The 23,270-nt window shown below is 40.5% G+C and overlaps 1 protein-coding gene across 3 annotated transcripts in view; it reads right to left on the reverse strand.

Moving 5' to 3' along the window:
* Window positions 1-863: 863 nt before the first annotated feature.
* Window positions 864-23,270, reverse strand: part of btbd11b (BTB (POZ) domain containing 11b) — a 66,969-nt gene continuing 44,562 nt past the window's right edge. For 2 of the 3 annotated variants that reach the window (XM_068723466.1, XM_068723468.1), the window contains 15 exons: window positions 16,975-17,179; window positions 13,139-13,291; window positions 12,709-12,874; window positions 11,713-11,802; window positions 9,582-9,683; window positions 8,070-8,163; window positions 7,660-7,795; window positions 5,852-6,072; window positions 5,524-5,702; window positions 3,885-3,990; window positions 3,486-3,588; window positions 2,918-2,999; window positions 2,728-2,796; window positions 2,446-2,559; window positions 864-2,229 (listed from right to left, as the gene is read on the reverse strand). In XM_068723466.1, coding sequence (XP_068579567.1) covers window positions 2,020-2,229; window positions 2,446-2,559; window positions 2,728-2,796; window positions 2,918-2,999; window positions 3,486-3,588; window positions 3,885-3,990; window positions 5,524-5,702; window positions 5,852-6,072; window positions 7,660-7,795; window positions 8,070-8,163; window positions 9,582-9,683; window positions 11,713-11,802; window positions 12,709-12,874; window positions 13,139-13,291; window positions 16,975-17,179 — 2,030 coding nt within the window. In that variant the 3' untranslated portion in view covers window positions 864-2,019. The remainder of the gene's footprint in view (window positions 2,230-2,445; window positions 2,560-2,727; window positions 2,797-2,917; window positions 3,000-3,485; window positions 3,589-3,884; window positions 3,991-5,523; window positions 5,703-5,851; window positions 6,073-7,659; window positions 7,796-8,069; window positions 8,164-9,581; window positions 9,684-11,712; window positions 11,803-12,708; window positions 12,875-13,138; window positions 13,292-16,974; window positions 17,180-23,270) is intronic. The other variant, XM_068723467.1, reaches the window with a different exon arrangement.

Genomic DNA, 23,270 nt, shown 5'->3' on the forward strand with positions numbered 1-23,270 from the left:
AGAGCATATGCTGTAACATCACTGTATAAACTTTTGTAATGTTGTAAAGCATTTCAGCTAGCAACCTAACACTAACAAAGGCTGTGTCCAAAATCTTTTTCTATTTACAGGTGTGCAAGATTTACTGTCTGCCAATTTTACCTCCAAAACTCAAACAAACATGGCATGTACTACTACTTTCTACTCTATAGGGAGTAGTGAATGAGTGAAAGAGGGGGTGATTTTGGACACAACCATAGCTAGCTAAGGCTAAGTGGAGGGTTTTTGTTTGACATTATAAGACATTAAATGTATGTACATCTCTAAAATGACAAGGAGAAGTCCAAGACTTACATGTCCTTGTTCTTGATGAAGACAAAAGGCATGCATGATAATTATTACGATAGACGCGTGGTCTCAGGGAACATCCAAGTAGCTTTAGCAAGCTAGCTTTGTTGGTGTTAGCTTGCTAACTTAGGAGAGTTTATACATAAATCGCACAACAATATGCAGCTATTAGGTTTTATCATTACATGCACTGACTTATGTATTTCTATTGAGTCATTTTGTGTGCTGGGAATAAGGAATTTGGGATTTTCCTGTTCTTTTCTCTTTTTCGGTTATTGATTTCAGCTTATTTATCCAAGACTGCATTGACTTGTGTGCAGATGGGTGCTATATTTAAAACAGATCCCAACAACCAGGTTGAGAACCATTGCATTAAACCACCTGCCCGCTCATATGTAACCTTCCAGCTGTAGAGAACAAAAAGAACAGCCTTCAAAATTTGAAATCAAACTGAATAATAGATGTCCCCTTGCAAGTTTTTTTGAGCCAGTGACTGCATTAGAAGAATCTATGAGCAGATTCATAGTATTCTTTATATTAATCTTAGTAGAGGAAATATATTAAGTCACACATACACAAGTCATGTGGTTTCACAATCCACAGGGAACAGCTGATGACATAATGTTCCCACTTAAACACTAAACAGGCCTTAAGTCTTTCACACAGGAAATGACGACAACCCATTTGACTGTTACAAATTTAGTGACCCATGCCGATGACAAAAATATCCTCACTCAACTTCCAGTCATAAAAGTGTGAAAGCAGCTCCTCAACGTAATCCTCCAACAGTTCAAACAGAAACAAAACAAAACACACAGCCATCCCTCTGACATGCAACATTTAAACATTGATTTTTAAAAGATGAGCTTCTTGTTTTTACAGCGATATCCAACAGTAAGACACATGAGAAAACATCTGTGGGTATATATGTACATTAACTTACATTATCAATAGCTCTGTTTTTTATGAACAATATTTACACAGTTTAGTGGAGGGAGGAAAAGTCCACTTTCCCACCCAGTTGCCCAAAGTCACGTGGTGAAAGTCCTCCTTCTGCATCAGTCACATTACAGGTATTGTCAGTTGTTTGTCTTGTTTGGCTTTAAAGAGTAATCAGCATAGATAATGCAAAGTGACAAATATACAAATGAATTACTCTGTACAAGTCCACATGTTCAAGCAAATAATCACAGCATGAGGCAGCAGTTCTTCCTTACGGGGGATACACCGATGGCTTATCACATTACACTGAGGTTGTTCATCTCAGCACATTGCATCCATGAATTCAGATGCTCTGACTGTAGCAGTTGGTTTCAACTCTTCCTCTGAGTTTCCGAAGTCCCACCCGATCTATTCAGTTCAACATGTAACACGCAGGCTGTAATATTTAGCTGAGAAATGTCTTACTGAATGGGGGACATTGTTACAGTGATGTGATGTTATTGGCAAATCGTGATAGTCATTGTATGCTACTGTAACTCATAGTTGACAGATATCAACAAGGCAGACAGACAGACCATCTTTGCTAAGACAACAAGAAGCATATTAGCAACTGATGAGCTTCACAGAGGCAAAGATCGTAACTGGACAGACCACTAGTCTTATTTCTCTTGCTTATCTCAATACAGTGTCATGTTCTCTGATACTCTCTGGTAAATATTCTATGTCCCTGTGTTCAGAAAGGTCAAGAGTTCAGACAATGGATCCCTTGGAGGAGGACAGGTGGATGGACTGGATGCGGAGACCCAAGGTTTTCTCCAGGTCCTGCAGGATGTCAGAGCCGGGGCTATCTGGAGGCGTGTCATACAGCAGCTGTTTGAATGGCTCCAACTCGATCAGGATTAACATGTTCTTTAGGAAGTAGCCCTCAATATAGGAAGCCAAGTCTGGAGCACCAAGAAACTGAGAAAAAAAAGTGTATTTATCAATGTAAACTGCAACACATTTTCAAAAAAGACAGATCAAATTTGTAGCCTACACTTAATGTGCAACAGTAGTTCAATTTAATGGACATTTTTTATCCAAAACAACTTTAATTGCTTTGTAGCATAGCCTTTTTTTTGTACTGCCTAGTAGTAGTATTAGTGTGGGCCTATTCAGTCTATTCTCTTTTTGCACCTTGGTGTGATTGTAGATCTCCACACATGTTTCAGTGTTAATGTTCTTGGTGCAGATAATCTCACAGTGCCTCTGCAGCGCCTCCAGCTGGAAGAACTTGGCTGCAGACAGAAGCTGCAACAAAAAATAACAATTAACTCAAAAGCAAGTTTAGCATCTAGTTTGGTATTTGATGATAAACATTACTGTCACATTTGAACAGTGCAACAAGACCTAGGTGACCTTGAGATTCTAAATTGTTTTATAGTGTAAACTCAAATACAGTGGTGATAAGGACCTAACCTCCATAATGTCAGTGTTCCTGATGTGCAGAGCTTCTGTCCCTCCAAAGTAGAGATACTGCATCACCAGCTATTAAGAGGAAACACATATCAGCTTCCATACAAGGATGCATACAGTATGAAGGAAGGAGTATCAATGTGTGGTTTGTGTATGATTCAAAAGTGCCCCTTGTTTACAATAATTGCATTACCTGAAAAATGTGATATTTGACATTGCTGATCTCAATGCATGTGTTTTCACCACAAGGTCTGTTTGCTAGAAGAGATTTAAACCTTGAGAGATGGAAAAAGAGAAGGCAAGGAATTAAAGGATAAATGTTAGTGTAACACAGCCTTTGGTTGTTTTTAATAGAGCATAATAAACCTTTAACTACTGTACAGCAAAGGGTTATTTTTAGTCAGTTATTTTATGTTCATCCCTTGGGGACATATTGTCAACAACACACTTGAGTGATGTGTCATTTCTCTTCAGTCCCATTAAGGCAGGGCCGATTGGTTATCGGTTATCCAGTGAAATGGACGTCCTGTCATGGCAGGAAAAAATGTACAGCCCTGACAGCAACATATAAACACGGCATGTCAAGTGTTTAGCCATCGCTGTATTAATTGATTCATCTTTTGACATTCAAATATATAGAGTTACACATTCAGAGCCTTCATAGAGCCATATACTGAACAGCAGAATCATTTGGCAAAAAAAAATACTGAACATATTTCCTGGACTTGGGTATTTGAAAGCTGATGTTAAAGTGAGTGTACCTGCTGGAAGCTGTGAAGAGCAGGACTTTGTGGGCATAATAAGGCTTCCCTTCCACCAAAAAGGTCACGTCTGACATGTCTTTATTGTTCAGGAAGTGAGGATCTGAAAAACACAAGGCAAGAAAAACTTAGTTTTCCTGATTATCATAGAACACATGGGGTGTACAACTTAGCCTAACTGTCCATTCTAGACACATTTCAGCTATTGTTCCAAAATAACTTTCTTACAATTTCTATTCCAGTCTCTGAACACTAGATGGCGTCTGGTGCACTTCCCATTTTCATGCATTATGCATTTACTAGTAACAGCCAACTCCAAATAAAATCCGTCAATGTAGTGATCTTGTCCAGCACTAATGCTGTACATTTACATAAACAGTATAGATTTCACAATCTCACCCAGGCGTGACGACTGCTTCCTCTTGATCTCTGCCAGTTTGGGGATTGGGTAAGGGCCATAACACTGGGTGAAGATTGCAGACAGCTGCTGGCTGATTACCTCATTCTGACAAAACACAGACATAGAAACAAAACATCAGAGAGTGAGGAGAGCTGCTTGGGCGGGCAGTGCTCAGCCAACACACAGGAGTTCATGTTACGCAAGAACACAAGTACTTACTTTAGTGCTCCTCTCCTACACAAACATCCCCAACACAATTACCAGCACAGTGAGAGAGGTCTAACTTCTGCAGCCTTGTATCGCACTACGACTTTCACTTTATTCAAGCAATGGTTCCAATAAGCCACATATTCGTGGCTATCTCACACCTTTGACAGGGGATCAGATGAATATCAGGCTGATTTCTTACACCCGTAGTTCCTCAGAGAAGACTGTGATGGGGAACACCATGACAATCCGAGCTATAGGAGTGTGATGTGTGAAAGAGAAAGACAGGAGAGAGAGATCTTCTTTCTTTTACTCCTAACTTTCCTCTTATGAGTGCACGGTGCTAAAACTGAGGGTGAAGGAGGGGCAGTGCCATTCAGCTGCAGCAGCAGCGGGGCGCGACACTACAAGCCCAACGTGTGCAGTCAGGCTGGTTGCTCTTACTGAAGCATGACGCCAACAAACAGCTATTCCACCAGTGACAAATATGCATGTCTGCAATTCTTTGCCACATTTTCTCATGAGTGACAATACGGGTAAATAGGTAAGGTAGGTAGTTAGGTAAGATAAGGTAGGTGGGTGGATGGGTAGATAGCTGGATAGAGAGAATGGAATGAAACTGAACTGAAGTGAAAGTGAATTGAAAGGAAAGTGAGCTCTCCTGAACTGAATTGAATTTAAGTGATTTGAATGGAATCAAACTGAACTGAACTGTATTTAACTAAATTGTTGAATGGAGAGTTCAGTGGGCTGAAGCAGCAGACCATAAAAGATGATCGACCCATACCTTGATGTGTAGGGCACCTCATGGTGGAGCGGATCTGGCCAGGGTCCCTGAGGCCCTCATGAGGATCCCTGGCCCCACCATGCATCATGCGAGACAGAGACAAGGACTGACACTGCAGCAATCCACTAAAGGTTAGCTTGGCCTGAGTGCATCAGTGCATGTGTGTGAGAGAGAAAGACATGCTGTCGGTATGGGATTCCACACTCATGTGAGTCTCTGCAGGTCTGCTTTGTGTGTTTTGTTTATGAGTGTTTGTGTGTGTGTGTGTGCACACGCTGCAGTGTTTTTTTTTCTCATATCAGCAGTGACAGCACAGCTCGTCATGCCGGCAGGGCAAATTAGACAAAACAAGCAGAGGTGACAGACGGGATGACGTGCTGTTTTCAATCTAATACAGGCCTACCAAAGGGATCAGGAGCTCAAGTAAAGAGACGGGGCCCTGATCTAATGAGCTGCATCAGAGAGGAGCGAGGAGGCACGTCATAAATCATTATCATCTTAGGTTATTGATATTGAGAAGGCTTCGGGGGCTCCGTCAGTCTCTGTGAAGCTGATGACCTGACTGCCTGACGACAATCACAAGTAAACAAAGCAGATATATTTGAAAGTATAGTTGAAGAGTGAAAATGCAAACAGTGCAGTACCTTGCTGGCTCTGAGGATCTGGAACATGAGAGGCAGACCATGTGTGATGAGCTCCTCAGTGTACTCCTCTTCCTCGATGCAGCTGAACTCTTTGAGAAGACCCTGGATCAGAGGTCGGCGGTGCTGATGGAAACACGTGCGGAGAGACTCCATCCAAGTGTGCAAAGTCCATGGAACCCCTGAGAAATAATTACAGAGGTAAATACACGAAGCATATCAAATACACACACGCACAAACATGCACAAAGAAGCTATAAATGTTGCAAACGGAGTGTGATACTGTAGAAAATGCATGCACATGTTTTAGAGAGATTTAACAGCAACTAACCCAGGCTCCGTATATCTATGGTGATGTCCACATGCCCATGTTCTGCACTGTGGTACATGGCTTCTTTCAGGGCTTTAAGTTTGGCTTTCCCAGTTCTGATCTGGTCAATCTGAGACGGACTTCTACCTTCCAGCTCCGAACCCTCTGCCAGAATCTCTTCCAGGGATAAGACGTCCCCTTTCCCTTTCTCTGTGTGGGACAGCAGCTTACGAAACACATTTCTAGAAGAACGAAAGCACAAAAATAAAAGATAATTCAAATTTGATTGGTCTCTACAGGCTCTGTTAAATTGCTTTTTTATAGCACGAGTCTCCAGGCCAATATCACCACAAATGGCAAACAGGTGCATTCATATTATTTTATATATCTATATATGACTGTCACTGAAGTCATTACTGATAGGTCGTGGCAATCTGAAGTTAACTGTCTTGCAGCTTTGATTATTATTGCAGCATGTAGCTCAGTTTTAATTAACAAGAATGGTTAGATAAACAAATGCTTAGTGGATTCAAACAAAAAATCCGTAAAGGGCAAAAGCTTCTCATTTTAAGCAAATAGGCACTTAACTATCTTGAAAGGCTTACAAAGAACCAACTGCAGGTTTGTAGAATGAACAATCTACTATGTTCTCTACTGACGCCACAAACAGTAGCTGCAACCTCCATTCTCTTATGGATGAATTGTGTTTGTCATTCCTAAAACCTGCACCTTTCTGGGAGAAAGTGCTTTTAAAGTTTTGGGACCCTCATCTTGGTGTCACCTTTTGCATTTTTGTTTTTTAAGTATGGTATCTGTGTTTTTATGTGGGGAAACTTTTACCCTTCCATCTTGACCAGGAACCCTTTGTAAAAGAGATTCAAAATCTCTAAAAATCTAAAAGATTAAATAAAAAACTACAATAATTGGAGTTAAATAGGTTTAAGTGACTAGAGAACATGGGCTATCATGGCAGAAAATCTTCAAATTTAAACCCTCCTAAAAATAGCAGGGGCATTGTGAAAACCAGATACAAAGTCAGTGAGTAAGTGCTATTGTGATAGGACACGCCCATTCTTTGATTTATTTGCTTGCATCTGCCATCTACCAGGTGTGGTTGAAATTGCACAAGACACAAAAATGCTTTTGAAAAAATTAGGTAACGTTCTCTTTCACAGGTCAGCAGCATTTCACAATAACTTCCTCATAAATAAAAATTAAATTAAATAAAAAGTTTTAAGGAAAAAACTATGGGTTACTTATTATAGGGAAAATATACAGTAATCAAAGGCACACTCAATTCATTACAATTAATTGCAGCATAACTGAGAGAGTAATTTGCTGCACGGCAGGTCGGCTGGACATGCAACAATTTAAAATCTGTATAAATGAAACCCCTGTAAAATAAAGCAGAAACAAAACTCTTCTGCATACATACTTACCAGTTATTAACATAAAGTGAAAACTAATATGGTGGACTTTTATTACTTTAATTAAATATAAATAGGGCAAAGGTTGAGGAAGTAAATGTTGAAATGATACTGTATTTTATTAAGTCTTTATTTTCATACATTCAATATGGTTTTGTTATTTTTGGTCTCTACAGTGTACCGTCTCAAACAAGACAAAGACAAATGTAAAGAGGAACAACAGCAAAAAAAACACACACAATGAGTTTAGTCACACTTTGTCAATTTCACAGACGTGCTCTGCTGACATTTGAAGAAGATCATATGCTGAATACACAATATGAACAGCGTGTACTTGTGCATCCTCTGTTTATTCACTCAGGAGTGTGTACTCATGATTGAGCATGAATGTGTGTTACGCACCTGTGTCCATGAGCTGCTGCCAGACTGTAGGAGTTCATGTCTCCCTGTGGGGCCGTGGAGATGCCATTGCGGTACATGGTTCCCACCATGGGGTCCGCCCCCCGCTCCAGCAGCAAACTCACTAGCTCAAAGTTACCTGTGCATGAAGAAAACAATTGGCAGAGCTCATACACACAGACACACAATGCAATTAAAGCAGAAAAATGACAGTGAAGCAAACATTTGATCATCATTCTTCTTCACTCTTTGTTTTTCCAGCCCCCAGGATGAAAATGCCTCTGAAGTCATAGCTCAGCCTAGGATCATGCTGACAGTCAGGTGTTGTTTTAGATGGCCAGCTGGTGTTGTCAGCTTGCTACTATACAGTTGGACAGCAGGCAGAGGATGGGAGTCACGTTGTGTCTCTGTACCTGCAGCAGCAGCCAGCTGCAGCGGGGTCTCTGTGTAGTTCTCCATCCCGTCCTGCAGGGAACCCTCCACGTTGGCTTTGGCATCCAGCAGCAGCTGCAGAGGTCGGGCGGGGACACGGAGGGGCACGAAGCGAGAGAGAGAGATATAGACAGAGAGAGGAGGGTGAGGAGGGTGAGGAGGAGAGGAAGAGTTGGTTGGCTAATGAGAATGATCTGAAGTCATTTCTGGTAGAATTCAGCTTCTCTCATCTGGCGACTGTTTAATGCAAAACAAATCTGTACAGGGAATAGTGAATATTTCACTTTTATACTGCCTGTACTGTGCAGCCAACTTTTACTTTAACAAATCTGTTGCTCTTCAGAATCTAATTAAATGTTCATGTTTCCTCCTTTTAAATTAAAAGTTCAACATTTTTGGCGAATAAACTCATTTGCTTTCTTGGCTTCTTTCAGGCTAGCTGTTTATCTTGCTCTTTATGCAACATGTAAGCTAAGCTAACCATCTACTGCTCCAGCTTTATATTTACTGTACAGACACGAGAGTGGTATCAACCTTTTCATCCAACTCTCGACAAGAAAATGAAAATTAATCACAAAATATCAAGTTGTTGTTCTTTTAATGTTTGCTGATATTTTTAATGCCAAAGCAGAACTAATAACTATGAGCCTGTATTTGATAGTTGGCTAAATAGTCTCATGAGTCAGGTTTTCCTGCTATATTGAATTGTTATTATATTTTATATGTAATTAGTTGCTTATTTCACATTATAAATAATCTTCTTTAAAGAACATAACCTTGCTCATACACCATCTGAAAGACATGTATTAATGATGCTACAGATCTGTCTGGGGAGTTAGCATTTTGTGTAACTGAGAGAATAATCTAAACAAGTTTCTGAATCTCATAACTTTATGCCGAATAATACGCTAAAAAAAGCCTTGCCTAATATATTAGTAAACTGAGTGTAAAATTATTACATTGTTAATAACAATTAACTTCATGGTTTTACTCAGAATGTAATCTTATTATCTTCATTCTTTCTTTTGGCCGATGTCCTCAGAGATGAAACTGCAATGTCAGATGGCTTAAACATTTTCTAGTGATTCAAAATGTAATGGACAGATCATTTAGAGGACAATCGGAATTAGTTAAATGAGTTCGATAACAATTAGACTGCTGTGTTTCCACTTTCCACTCGCTAAATGCAGTCTGATCCATTTGCTCTAAAATGGAAATTGACAAGATGCTATGTTCAACACACTTGTTCAGATCTAAAGGTTGACTGGATAAATGCCCTAATTAAAGATGAAAAAGATAAATTTGTACATCACACAAACAGCATCAAATGAAACAGAACAAAACCAAAAAAAAGAAACTCTTGGTGGAGAACCATCATCATCATCACCACCAAGAAGCTTTGATGACAAAAATGACAACGATGACCAACCATGAGCTGAAGCACAACGAGAGGTCACGATGAGAGAATCACAGGTGAGAAAGGACGTCACTACCTGCACCACAGGCACATGTCCGTGCAACACAGCGAAAGTGAGGGGCGTCGCCTGCCGCGTTTCGGGAAATACTGAGGGGTGCTTGTGCACTGAGTTTGGCACCTGGGGAAGGGACACAGGTAGGTGGGTTGGGTAGGTAGGAGGGAGAGAGATGAGGGAGAGAGATATGAAGCCATTAAAACTACTACACGGCCTACGGAGCACAAGACAAGTAGTTGCAGGGAGGAGGAGAGGGGGAGGGGGCAGGAAGCTCTACAGGAGAAACTAGAGTAATTAACTAGGAACCCTGGGGCTGCAGAGGACACCCTGTCACCTTGTTCGCCTTCTAATGAACATGATGGATTGATCCCTCAAGTTAGGTCTCGTCCTAATGATTTCACTCTGATCTTTTCAGCTGGTCTCTCTGACATTGATCTGACCTGACCTCTCTAAGGCTCATCTCTCTGGTCGGGCTGCAATGAAAAACTATGTGCCAAATGTAAGCGAAACATACATGAGACACATGAACAAAGCACAAATGCACATATTTAGAAGAGAGACATGGAGACAAAATAACACAGAACTTGGAAACAAAACTGAAGTTTGGAAAAAATGGTTTAACAACATTGATAATTTGCAGAACTTTTTAACCTGTTGAGTCCTCTATCTGTAAGTAGCTGTGCTCCATATATGGTTGATAAGTCCTTCATTATTCCAGTATATGTAACCCTTTACTTCAAGGTCTAAACCCTAAAACTGCAGTGCTGTACCCCATAAATGGTGAGTACTCCCTTTGCATTCTGGGACCATAACCCATAGATCTCATACATTTTTCAATAACCCCTCCATCTGAGTTTTGAGAGCTATTACAAAATCCCTATAGTTACTTTATGGTACCGCTGCCATTTTGGTCGCATGTCTTTATTGTGAAATTCAATTTACTGAATTACTTTATAGGTTTCTGCAGAAGTTCAGTGTTATTAACAGCATTTCAACCCAACTTTAGTTTTGTTTTTCAGCACTGTACCCTATAGGTACCCAGTAATTGCAAAAATAGCCAAATTATTTCTCCTTTACTGTGGATGCCCAGTTTACACCCTAGTTCCATAGTCTGGTTTTCTTATACATTTAAGTACCAGTAGGAACCGGTACTTAATTTCAGGTAATTATTTCATTGGTACCTGATCCATACAACAAAATTACAATGTTATTGACGGGCTGCATTATAAAGTGTTACCAATGACTCTGAGAGGATTTAAAGAGCATGACTCATCTTGAGGCTGCCCAGCTGGTGAAACAAAATATCAGAGCCAAACAACATTCGTCTTTAACTGTTGAAATTCTAACCAGGTTCAAAACCGCATGCATAATAATAAACTGATAGTGGGTCTTTTTCGACAGTGCGCTTTGTGCTTTGGCCAGGGGTCATGAATGCAGTGGACTGCAAAACAATTCTGGCACAATGGCTGATGGGACATTTGGTTGCTGAGGTGACTAACAAAGACCGAGATCATGAGGCCTTAACTGAACCACCTCTCTGAAGTCCACACAGAGTCAATAGATGCCATCTCAATTCTCTGCAAACTCTGTGAGGAATTCAGTTTGTGTTAAATCAGGCGATCTTTATCACTTCTTTTCCCTGACGAAGAAAAAATGACTCAGCAACAAACCTCTGAGTCATGTCTTATGCTCTAAACACTCAAATGCAAGTGAGTTTGATCGCGCATATGATTTTCAATCTGTTTGTACGCTCTTCTGCTTGTCCTCTAATGAGGCAGAGCAGTCAGTGCCTCATGATCACTGCACATTTAGCAGCATGACACATGGGAGAGAACAAAGAAGGGGAGATGAGGGACAACATGATTGGTTTTCTCCAAATAAATACCAAACACATTACAATGCTAACAAACAGTCACTTTATGACTAACATGTGTAACACTGCACATATTGAAGAATACAAAAGTTTGTCACCCCCCCTCGATGTATACAATGCAAAAGTCTCCCACTCAAAAGAATTTCAAAAACACTTGGTAGATGAGTTTCATATTTTAATAAGTTGAAAACATTTATATTTATCTGACAAGGGCAATGTGTACTCTATCTGACCCAATGTCGAAACCAGAATAGCAGTAAAAACTTCATCAGCACTGACCTCACTGTTAATATCCGCTCCTGCATCCAGCAGCATCTGCACCATGGCCTCGTCTCCACGGACACACGCGTACATCAGCGGGGTCATCCCCTACACAAGCACAGGTACACAGAAACAAGAGCACTCACATTGTTTCAGAAGTTACAGATATACCCTCCTTCATTTGATCAAAACCCATATTGTGGCATCTCCCCAATTTGATATTGTGCCACTTATCTATGGTTCTCCCCTGGGAGAATCATGCGATCGCTCACGTGTGTGTGTGTGTGTGTGCGGGCGTCCGTGAGTGAGGGTGCACCTCTGTGTCTGTCCACAACTAAACTCGCATTCTGCTGCAGCAAACTTATATTTTTGGGTGCCCAGTTATGGCTCCATGCTCAAGGACCTTTCGTGGTTGTGGTGACTCATTCTTATATCTTTGCAGACACTCATCGCGGAGATCTACACTTTCTAGTTTCAACATGAGTTTAACTTTTTTAACGGTTTTTTTTTCTTCTATTTACAAAATAGTACAAAGCAAGGCCAAACTTTTACTCTAAACTTGTATCCTTGACAGTTCCACTCCTGGCACCTTGAGTCTGATGAGAGTAACATTCTGCTATTGATCTTTTTAAAGGATACCATATGAATCAATATCTCCCCTGGGCCACCAGCAGAGCTTGTCTGACAGAAAAGTACTGTACCAAAGTTTCTGCTTAGATCAGTCCCAAACTCAATGTTGATTTTCCATGGAAAATCTCGAGTTACACTTGCAATATTCCCCTGACGATTTACGGCACTGGAGGTGGTGGTCGTGATTTAACGCAGAGCCACTTGGCAGGAAGGCTTTATGAAAAAATGTTTAATATTTATAGCTGCTCACAAGACGACACGGCGCTTCAAGGTGAAGGAGCCATGCAAACAAAGTGACCTGTTCCACAGGCTGTGTATGTGTGTGTGTATCAGTATACGTGTGCCTTCATATGCATTATTTAATATGTTGACTGTGTCTCTAACCTGCTCACTCATGCTGTTGATACCGTCAGGCCCCAGCAGGTTGACCGCCTGCTTCACCAGGTCTGTGCGACCACAGCTGAGCATACGGAAGCCCAGGTCCTGCAGGAACTTTGCTTCAGTAGAGGTGGCGTCCAGTTTCCTCGAGGCACAGAAGCAGTCATCCGTTCTGAAGGGCAAAGCATACAAAGGGGTTCACAATGCAAGTTCACTGTTTTGAGCATTTGCAATGCACCATATTTTCCCTGAATACCTGACGGGTTTCATTTTTTTTTAACACTGCAGGAAGGATGCTCAGATCACTGTATCATGCCTGAGTTTGTTTGCGAGTTCAGATATGTCCCTGCTGGTGTTTTTTTTATGTGCAGATGAAGAGGCTGGGCGCACACCCCGCTCTGCAGCTTATGGGCGAGCTCAAAGCGCACAGCCGTACCGGAGCTGACGGGGCTCGCAGTCCACTCCGGGAAGCAGCATTCGGGCAGCCTGCCGAACATCGTCGCTGTCCACCGCGAAGCTGCGTCTGTGTTCCGTGTGAACCGCAGCCACGCGCACCCACTCCATCAGAGGCGGCAGCACCATGAAGGGCCTGTGGGGGGAGATAGAAGCACATGTTCTGGCCACCAGAGACTCACGCTGAACTTCAATCATACTCGGTGCTTGAGTGTGCATAGGCATTTGCAAGGAAAAGCCATCAAACACAGAATTTGCATGTTATTTCAGAGATCTCGCCAGCCAAAGAGGATGTTTGAGAACAGGATGAACTCTGTCTAGCAGATGAAATCAAAGTCCCAGAACTTTGATGTGAGGTAGTCTAAAACGGAACTGAGATCATCATAGATTATAGACCATTGATGAAAAAAGCTTTTCTGCTGATTTATGCAGTCCGTGTCTGTGAAGATTTTTAAACTGCTATGTCTTAAATCTCGTCATTGTCTACTCTGCTCTATTCTAGAGCCTCAAAGCTTGACAGAGTAACATTTTAATACAGTGCTGATGATGTTAAAGCTCTGCTGGTTAAACTGAAGAAGCCCATATCTATAATGAGCTATAATGAAAACCCAGCTATTGCATTGCAACATATGGATGATGCATTGCCATTTCAATGAATGTATGGCCCTGTTATAGTAATCACAAGGCATTACGCGTATAACACTTTGCAGGGAAAGTAACTGCTCTGCTTTTAATCTGTTTTGCACAACATTATAATGATGAACATCATGGTGCTCTCTGTAAACATAATGGCCGGTGAGTGTGGTTATTGCATGCCAACATACAGTACTTATGACAGCTTGCTCTCTATTTGCTTAACGTAAAGTAAGGATTTCTTGGTATTTTGCACACCTACTGCGCTGTAGAGCTTAGACAGAAATGACCATCACACGGTTGCCCCTGACACCAGAGCTAACAGTGAAATCTCTTAAAAGAGAACTCTGCAGGCTCCACGGACCCCACATTAATGGAATAACTACTCTTCCTGTCTCCTCCACTCATCCATGCATGCATGAGGATTCATTTGCATGAAGTTACATTTTGACCTTCGTTACTGTACTGACAGCATGTTATGGATATAAATACACACTTTCTTCACTTATGCAAAACAACCAGCTGTCATCAATACATTGTGCAAAACAAAACCATACTCTGTATACTTAATGGCTGCAGAAAGCACAACGATATTATGTTGATGTTAAGTATTATGATGAGACAAATGATACCATGTGACTGCTGGTTTAACACATTATGAAGGCTAATATCTTTGACTAAAAATATAATATAAAAAAGTGAAGTTTTACCGCTTAGTTATCTGTGTTTGTATAAATCGATTATTAATGCAACATGTGTCAAATCAGACAATTTCATATTCTTTTATGGGATTTATCGCTTTAATCATATAAAACAGAATTATGATCATAGCATTAACAAGCAGTTTGGTTTCATAAGCATCTTTAATACAGATTGTTTGAATGCTGCTGAAGAAATAAGCTGCTCATGTGTTTTGTATGAGCGTCACAGATCTACGTATGCTATATACAGTATGTGTATACTTGATGAAACTTGGTCACATTCTCCGGGATTTGCTGTCCAATACATCACTTTACAAAGGATGCTTTGATGCCTGGACTGTCCTTGACACATGCTCGGCTCACATCTGTCCCTCATTGTTAATTAGTTACTCATCAATGCTACTCTGAGTTGATGCGAGGATCTTATGATAATTGTTTGATCTTCCAAGAAATGCAAACCCTTTTGTTGTACTCACTTCAAACGACTTACAGTCCACGTGACGTTATCGGCTCTGCAGACTTTGTTAACGCAGCACAAAACACCTAATCAAGAGGCAAGGGATGTATAACGGCAATGCATTCCCTCACAAGGACACATTAGTTCACAAGCAGTTCAAGGTCTTGATGTTTCCATTCCCAGGCTTTCCCTAATGTTGGCTCTGGCAATGTGCTCAAATATGACTAAAACAAACATATACGTTAATGTGATTTCCTTTACAAAATGGTGATTAGAGCTAAAGCAGACGTGATTTGGACACCTGGGACACACGTTGGCTGACAGCTTGCTTCACTGCAGGCGATACAGTCTGGAGCCCCAGAGGAGGACTGCTCAGGCTCAACTGTCAGTACTGTTTCCCACCTCTGACGCATGCTGACAGGGGTTTCCACCAAACTGCAGGAAATACTGAACAGCTCAAGGTATCAGGGCTACAGTGGAATATGATGAGTTCAATTTTTTTTTAAATAAACGGCTCATAAGCTCAGCAGAAAAAAAGTATTTCATAGGTAGAAATTGCAAAGATTGTGAGGACGATTTTGTGCTTTTCTGAAAACTATGTAGAATCCAAAAACTACATGATGAAAGATCAGAAGAATTAACACCATGGAAACATTGCTTGAGCCATATGTCATTCATGCATATATCGGTGGCTGGGATTATCAATACCGACTAAGCTTCAACGGCCCCTTTCTGCCACTTCTGAGGTCACCCAGAGGACTCACTCAAGTAGCCAATGAGTTGACAATTCCATTATATAAAACTGTATTTTCCTTCCAGAGGAAAACATCTGGTGTGCCATTTCACAATCGAGCACAGAGAGCCAGAAATATAATAAAAGTCTGCAGAGGTGTACAGTTACAGCAGAATGATGTCTGCACTTCTCTGTGGGAGGAACATTACCGCTGGATAGTTTCTGTGATGCAAAAGTGTAAATGATGGGTAACTAAAGGGAGTTTCTCACAGCGGTCTGGTGTTCTTTTATTATTGTCCCAGCGGCCATTAAAGGTGCAATAATGGTACTGTCCCACAGTACAAAATGAGGTGAAGGGGTCTGATGGATTAATCAATACCAGATGACTCTTTATTTATTTTTACTCTTAATTATTTTGTCTTGTTCTGGTTTAAAAAAAAGTCCTTCTATAAGGACACAAAACATTTTTCAGGGCTTAGATATGATGGGAGGTAAACATCCAAATACTGCAACTGACAACTTTCTAGTACTTTAGACAACTTTAGTGCTGAGCAGTGGGATTTCTGAAGCTTTTTTGTTAAAAATAGCTGCCTGCTTTGACTGAAAACAACGCTGATGAGAGCGCAGAGTAAAGAGGGAACTAGTCCCAAAACAGTAAAGAGCCGGAAAACCAAAACAATGAGCTGAAAGACACTAAAGTGCTCTGTAGAGCTTAAGAGAACTGAAGATTCAGGTAATAATTCTCTGTGGGTTCATCATCACAAACAAGTATGTTGTTCAATCCATTTTTAATATAGAAATATTGAGTATAGCTGCCACTAATGTGTAGTTTTTCAAATTGTTGTGGTGCCATTTAATTCTGTTTGTGAAAATGAGGATTTGTGCAGTTTAATTGCTTTCAGCCTTTCATTCTCAGCATCCAAAAAGTCAAACCCAAGAGTGTGAAAGCTGGTGTTATTCTATATTTGTCTTTTTGTGAACAAGAACTTACCAAAATTAACAATGTATGAGACTTCCAACACTTTTCCACTTCCTCATCCTGTCTAAGGCGCTCAGCCCCAAGCTCATCTCTTCCTAATGACGTAGTTAATATTTTAAAAAGGGTCACAAATATATAGTTTCATTCTTCTGTATCATTTCCTAGTACATAATCAGCTGAGTACTATTTTAGAAAACATTGCCCAAACAGTAATAAGACGTACGTTTGTTGGGAACTATTAATAAACATTTGGTAGGTTCAGTGTTGAGGAATTTGGAGCTTGTCTTTATGTTTTATCTACATGTCTGCTCCTCACCTCTCTGTTTGTAGGGTAACCTTCGAGGGCTCAACATTGGGGTTCTCCCACTCCATGTGAGGGCAGTGCATGAAGTAACACAGCGTGTAGATCGCTTCGGGCGCCCAGTGGATCACACTGCTCTTCTGGTGGATCGGCGTCCCATTGTTGTGGTTCTTCATATACAGCGGCTGTAGATGGTGCATGGCCCGGGACACCAGGTCACCTACACATACAAGCACACACATATCATACAGGGAAACACAAAAGGAACACAAGTAATGAGAAAGGACTTCATGTCCGCCATGAGGGTGAAAAGACAGGAATATTTAGAGCACAGGGCCTTTAAAAAGACGTCGGGGATTCAACCTCATTCCATCCAGCCCCCTTAGCGCTCGCTCTGTCAGGGGAAATTGAGAGTTTCCCCGCACCATAGTCGGGAAAAAGACAGGGTTCATCGCAGTCCTTTTTGTACTGCTCACTGGGGGAAGGCAGGAGAATAAGCATGCTCAGGACTGCACTGTGTGGAGAATGAATATTTATGGATAAACATTAGCTACTCCAAGCTATTTCCCTTGCATAATTTGTCAGTACTTTAAGGTCATCCAGTTGGGCTTTAAAAATCAAAGCTTGAGAGGACTCTGCTAATAAAAATTTGAATGTTCTCTAGGCAGGTTTAAAAGAAAGTAAACAGTTCTTAGAAAAGCATGTTCAGCCCATTTTTTATACTTAAGGGACAGAACAGACAGCCTTTTAGTGCAGCAAACTCAGTTCATCAAAAACCGAGAGATGAATTTGAAGTTTCTCTCTCAGCCAGACAGATAGTCAAGACCACCATCCACTTCAAGATAACATTATGACTGTGGCATCTGAGTGCCATAGTATAACCACCCCTTATTATTACAGCACAGAACCAAATCCCATTTCACTGACTGCTGTCACTTCTCCTTCTTCTTTGGACCCTCTGCACTATGAGAAAATGTAATGAAATTCTAAAGCGGGGTCAAATAAATAAAACACCCTGTTTCATATTGTCTGGGTCAATTTGATACTATTCAAGTCAAAAAGGTATTAGAGCACGATGGCACTTGGTTCCCTGCTTTAAATGAACTACACAGTATGTGTGCATAGACAATACATTCATTTCCGTGGACAAAAGGGTTTGCTTAGCATCAAAAATCCGCTATTTGGCGCCTGCCAAGATTCCATTTAGCCCCGACAATGTGAGAGGCGGGTGTGAAAAGGATGCCTTGAACAAGGGAAGAGCATTCATGCAATAAAACAGTTAAAATCTCAACTGTCCTTTGGGAACAGTGGGGCTGTGCTGATAAAGAAATGTGCTGGACAAACATCTACTGACGCAATGAGCAGGACACATCATGACGGGAATGACTACCTCTTGTACAAACTTTAAGCAAAGCACTTCCTCTCTGTCGCTATCCGTGTTACTCCTCCTGCATCTTTCTCTTAATTGTACCAACAGGAATTCAGATACGCTTGTAACATTGCCCTCTTAAGCTTGGTAAGGGGAGCTGAGGTGGTCAGCAACACCCAGGTCTCATGTCTTATTTATGCTGGCCTGTGACATTTCCTATGCTGGCAGGGCTGAGATGGAAGATTATTTCTAACACCGAGAGAGTGCAGCAGTAGCGAAGTAGCAGCAGTTTAACACATAATGTGAGATTACCGCCGCTCCTTCAGCAGGTGTACGCAGAAATAACTGCTGAAAAAGGATTAACTCAGTGCTTTCAGTGACCATGTATCAGTGAGGATTCTTTGTTTTGGCCAAAAGAGAGGGAGGACGGACAGAAGTACAGCAGTGTAAAAGCTAAAAAGTCAATAGCTTTTTCATTATAAGATTCAAGCCTTTAATCAATACCTCATCCCGGGTAATTAATTCTTTATGCTAACAAGAAGAGGAGAGGTGGAGGACACACGGAGCATATCCTGTTCCTCAAGTATTTCAGTGATTACCTTTAAGCACTGGGCCGATTCTCTCTTTGTTTTCAACGCTTTAAAATCCCCTTAGAAAAGCAAAATCACACAAATATGTCTCCAGCGTATACTGCTTGGATTTACGAGGGATTTTATGAGAGCTGGCACCTTTAAGGTCAGTAACCGGCAATGCAGCACCCACATAACAACCAAACCGCTCATTACTTCAGAAGCTGTGAAGGCTGGTTAATGTGTAAAAGTAAGAGAGAAAGTCTCTGAAAATGTAGAATTAACTCTCATTTCTAACGAAGCAATTATATTCAAGGCTTTATTGGTAAATGAATATGCAGTAACTAGCTTTCCTTTGGGTATTGATGAATGGGTCTTGGCTTCACTGTGCAGCTGCTGCCATCATAACAGTTTCTGTGTTTCAATTATTTGCTGCTATGCGGCCTTGATTACATTTAATGGTCGCCTGTGGCCATCCTGAATCAACAAGATGCTAAGCCATTCTTCCCGCTAATAGTTTTGGCTATTTGAAAGCAGCCAGCGCTTTCAGCCACCAACTACCACGCATATCAGATAAAGGGGAGGGAAAAAAAACATGCTATCTTTATTGATTCCATCTGAATCTAGTGCATTTAAGTAGAAAAAGACTCACTGAGAAAGACAGGGGACAGGCAACAGCTTAACAGAAACAAGTGAACTCTTTGAATATAAAACACTGTTGAGGAAATGTTCCTGTTAATGTTGTGTCACGAGTGGAACTCTCACTAAGAGGGTATTTCTTCGTCATTACCCATCTCTACTTTAACTTTCAGGACGACTTCACATCATACGGTCTGAGGAGTCATACATTGTAATCTGTGATAGGAACGAGCACACAGGGTCCCTGCAGTAAACAGAGCAGGGTAGTTTGCACAAGACGGCAGACAAAGTAACATCACTTGACGACTCTCTTGCTGTCGGACGTCTCTGGAGTGTTTATTAGAGAAGCAATGGTGTATGGTTTGCACTCAGAGGAGTGAGGATGAGAGTTGAGATGTATTGTACATCCTTGTTAAGTTCCACGTGGGTACACTCCATTTTTTATTTAGACACTAAAAAATGTTACTAATTTATACCATGTAATACCTCTCATTGATTGCATATTGTTTTTGTCAAGGTTTAATGATATGATCCCTCATTACAGTGAAAGCATTGCCCCATTTCCTAAAAGATTCATCGACTTTTATTAGATTCCAATAACTGGCATTTAAAATAAGCACTATCTTCAGCCTTCAGCGCATATATATATATATATATATATATATATATATATATATATATATATATATAAAAAGATATGTATAAAGATATTAAGAAAACACTCTTGCTGATGCTGCTGCTGCACAACATGACCTTTGAAAGGTATTACTGAGAGTACTGATGATGGCACTTAGCAGCATCTTTTATTAGTTATTGGCTGAAACAGTCCTGATTCCATCACTAAAGGCCCTAGCATGAGCAAAAGATGAAAATAATAAAATAATAAAATAATCAGATGAGGCATGAAGAGAAAGAAAGATCACAATTTCTGAAAAGCCTCTTCCTTGTTGTGGGGAAATGTGCTCTGTGTCCAATAATAATGAAAATGAATTCTCAAGAGTGTTTTCAAAATCAGTGTCAATAACTATTACTGTATGAGAAAGTAGCCATCAGGGAATGTTAAGCTAAGCATTAATTATTAATACTGGCAGCAAAGGTTGCAGGTGATAACATTCCTGAACAAGTTAAAACGCCGTATTGAATGTGAAGAAGAAGTCAAGTCTAATATCCAACTGCAGCGGTCTATTAGTGGAGATAAAGCTGTTATACCAAACATACAGATGTGAAATGCCATTTTAAAAATTGTACAGAGTAAAACCAGAACTAATTTAATTTTGTTCTTTGCAGTCTAACAAGGCTTGGTAGGTTTTTGCTTGGTTGAGGGAAGCTGTAAACGGGAATACACAAAATTAGTGATTGGAATGATTGTTTTTGTTTTCTATACAGAGCAATATTTGCTGGCATCATCTAAACAACTTCCAGTGTGCTGGTTGGTCAGGCTGCCAGATTCACAGTGGAGGATTTCCAGATTAATACCTTGCAGCAAAAGGTTTTATACTGAAACTCTGAAAGGCTATGGATCTAAAGATCTTGGGGGATTTGAGATTTGACAACCTTGATACATTTAGGAATTATTGAGTCTGACCTCCATGCTATTTTATAGAAGAAAAATAGGTGTTTTTTCCTACCTAATATAACTAGCAGATTAAAGGAGTAGAGTTAGTTGAGACGCTTGATACTCTCATGTCTGTACAGTGAATGTATGGCAAAATATTGTGTTACCTATGGACGGACCACGGCTAGATGCTCCCTCCTGTTTACAGTAATTATGCTAAGCTAACCATCCCCAGACTTCATATTGAGTGTACAGACATGAGATTAATATCGATCTTCTCATCTAATGTCGGCAAGAAAGAGAATATTTCCCAAACTGTCAAACGGGAGGGAGCTTCAGTGCGTGATGCTGCCGTGTGGTTTGAGGCCGACACATCAACCTGCACAGAGAGGTCACTGCCATTTGACCTGATCCCATTGATCCCATGGTCATCCAGCTGTATAGATTTACATTCATATGGAGAAAGCCTGCATGTATCTTGCATGTTCCAACCATCTTGTCCCCATGAATAAATTTGGCAGAGTTCAATATACTGATTTACACAAACAACGCTGTGTGGAATATATTTAAAACCAGGATTACTGTCCGGCATTACAAAGTGACGATGACGCACCAAGATTCCTATAATTGCAGTATTTCCTGGACTGTCACTTCAGGTATGCTAATTTGGCATTTTGGCAGAAGTGAAAATGAGAAAATACAAAGAGGTAAATCAGTGGCAAACCTCTAAAATCGAGTCTAAATGCCAGCGCTAAAGACCTTCCCTGCATAGGATGCAAATTTGACTGCGCTGGAGCAGCAATCGTTATTGTATTCCAAGAAATGTATTTTAGAAAATCAAGCTCTCTAACCCTCCCATCTTTTATTCTCCTCTGTTTCCCATCTAGCGCTCTTTCAGATGCACAATATGACAGGCTGATAATGACAATCATTGTCTGCTCTTCTGCTTTTTTCAATTATTAATTTTTCCGGCTTGTGCTGTGTGTCTATTCGCAAATACTTATTGACATAATTCCTCTCCAGAGCTGATAACATTACCACTGGGCTAAGCTCCACTATTATCTATCAGATGCTCTGTTGTCTCAGAGTGTGTTTGCAGTGTCAACATAACAGAATGAGTCCTTGCTTGACCTCATCAATACAACATGGACAGGGGACTGGCGATTTGCCTCAGTGCTGCAGCCCACTCTTCCCTCGCTCCTGAGAAAACATACAGTGAGGAGAACTGGCTCGCTGTTTATTCTGATGATAAATGTTTACACTAGATATACAGAAAATATTTTTCCCAGCCTTGTCTTGACATCCCAATGCCATGACAACAGAAACAGATTCAACGACCCCATCCCCATTGTTTGGTTTGAGGAATTTCTTTTTGTCAAAAATATTGTCATGCGCATCAGGAGACAATCTGTGTTTATGTGGCTTAATTTGTTATTCTTCTGTCTGAGGACAGTATGTTTTCTGGAATGAGCAGCAGAATTGCACGCAACCAAGAAACAAAGCAGTTCATCACTTCCAATGAGCATCTTGATTCTATGATTATATCAAAAGAGTAAACATGAAGTTGTGTTCTCAGTGGATTGCAGCACAGCTTGTCACTGGAAATTTGTTGAGACCCAATGAAATTCAGAAATTTCCCCCAGAACAGAAAATAAGTTGGAAACTTTAATGCAGGCCTTGTGCTGGCTTTGTTTGGTGGAATTGTGTATTATACATATTATATAACTTTTTTTGGGTTTTTTTGAGTAAAGTCAATAGGTTGAAACATAATCAGTATGTTTTTTCTCGAATGAAGCAGAAAGCCTATTATCATTGTAAAAAACTGACAGCTCAAGCCTATGTAAATGACTTGGTACTGTATAAATGCATTCAGGAAGCATTCAGATTCCCATCATTCTTTGAATAATGAGTACATTGTGAGTGGACAGACATTCAATTAACTTTTGGAGGGCTTGTCAAACTTATAAGCTAAATCAATAGCTCTGGTTCATTAGAGTTGTTCCCACTGACAGTGCACTAATTCACATTCATATAAATATGCACATATGCATGCACAGCAGGATTTTGATACAGTGATTTACTGATAGAATGGGACAATATTTGTCCCTTATCAAACATCACATTATCATATCTGACAATAATGTCGTCCAACCCAAATGTGAGGGAGACTTCTAGCTGA

This window comes from Cebidichthys violaceus, unplaced genomic scaffold (genome assembly GCF_023349555.1).
Source record: "Cebidichthys violaceus isolate CVI_PGR_0920_01 unplaced genomic scaffold, fCebVio1.0.p SCAF_3, whole genome shotgun sequence".
In the NCBI taxonomy this organism is placed as follows: domain Eukaryota; kingdom Metazoa; phylum Chordata; class Actinopteri; order Perciformes; family Stichaeidae; genus Cebidichthys; species Cebidichthys violaceus.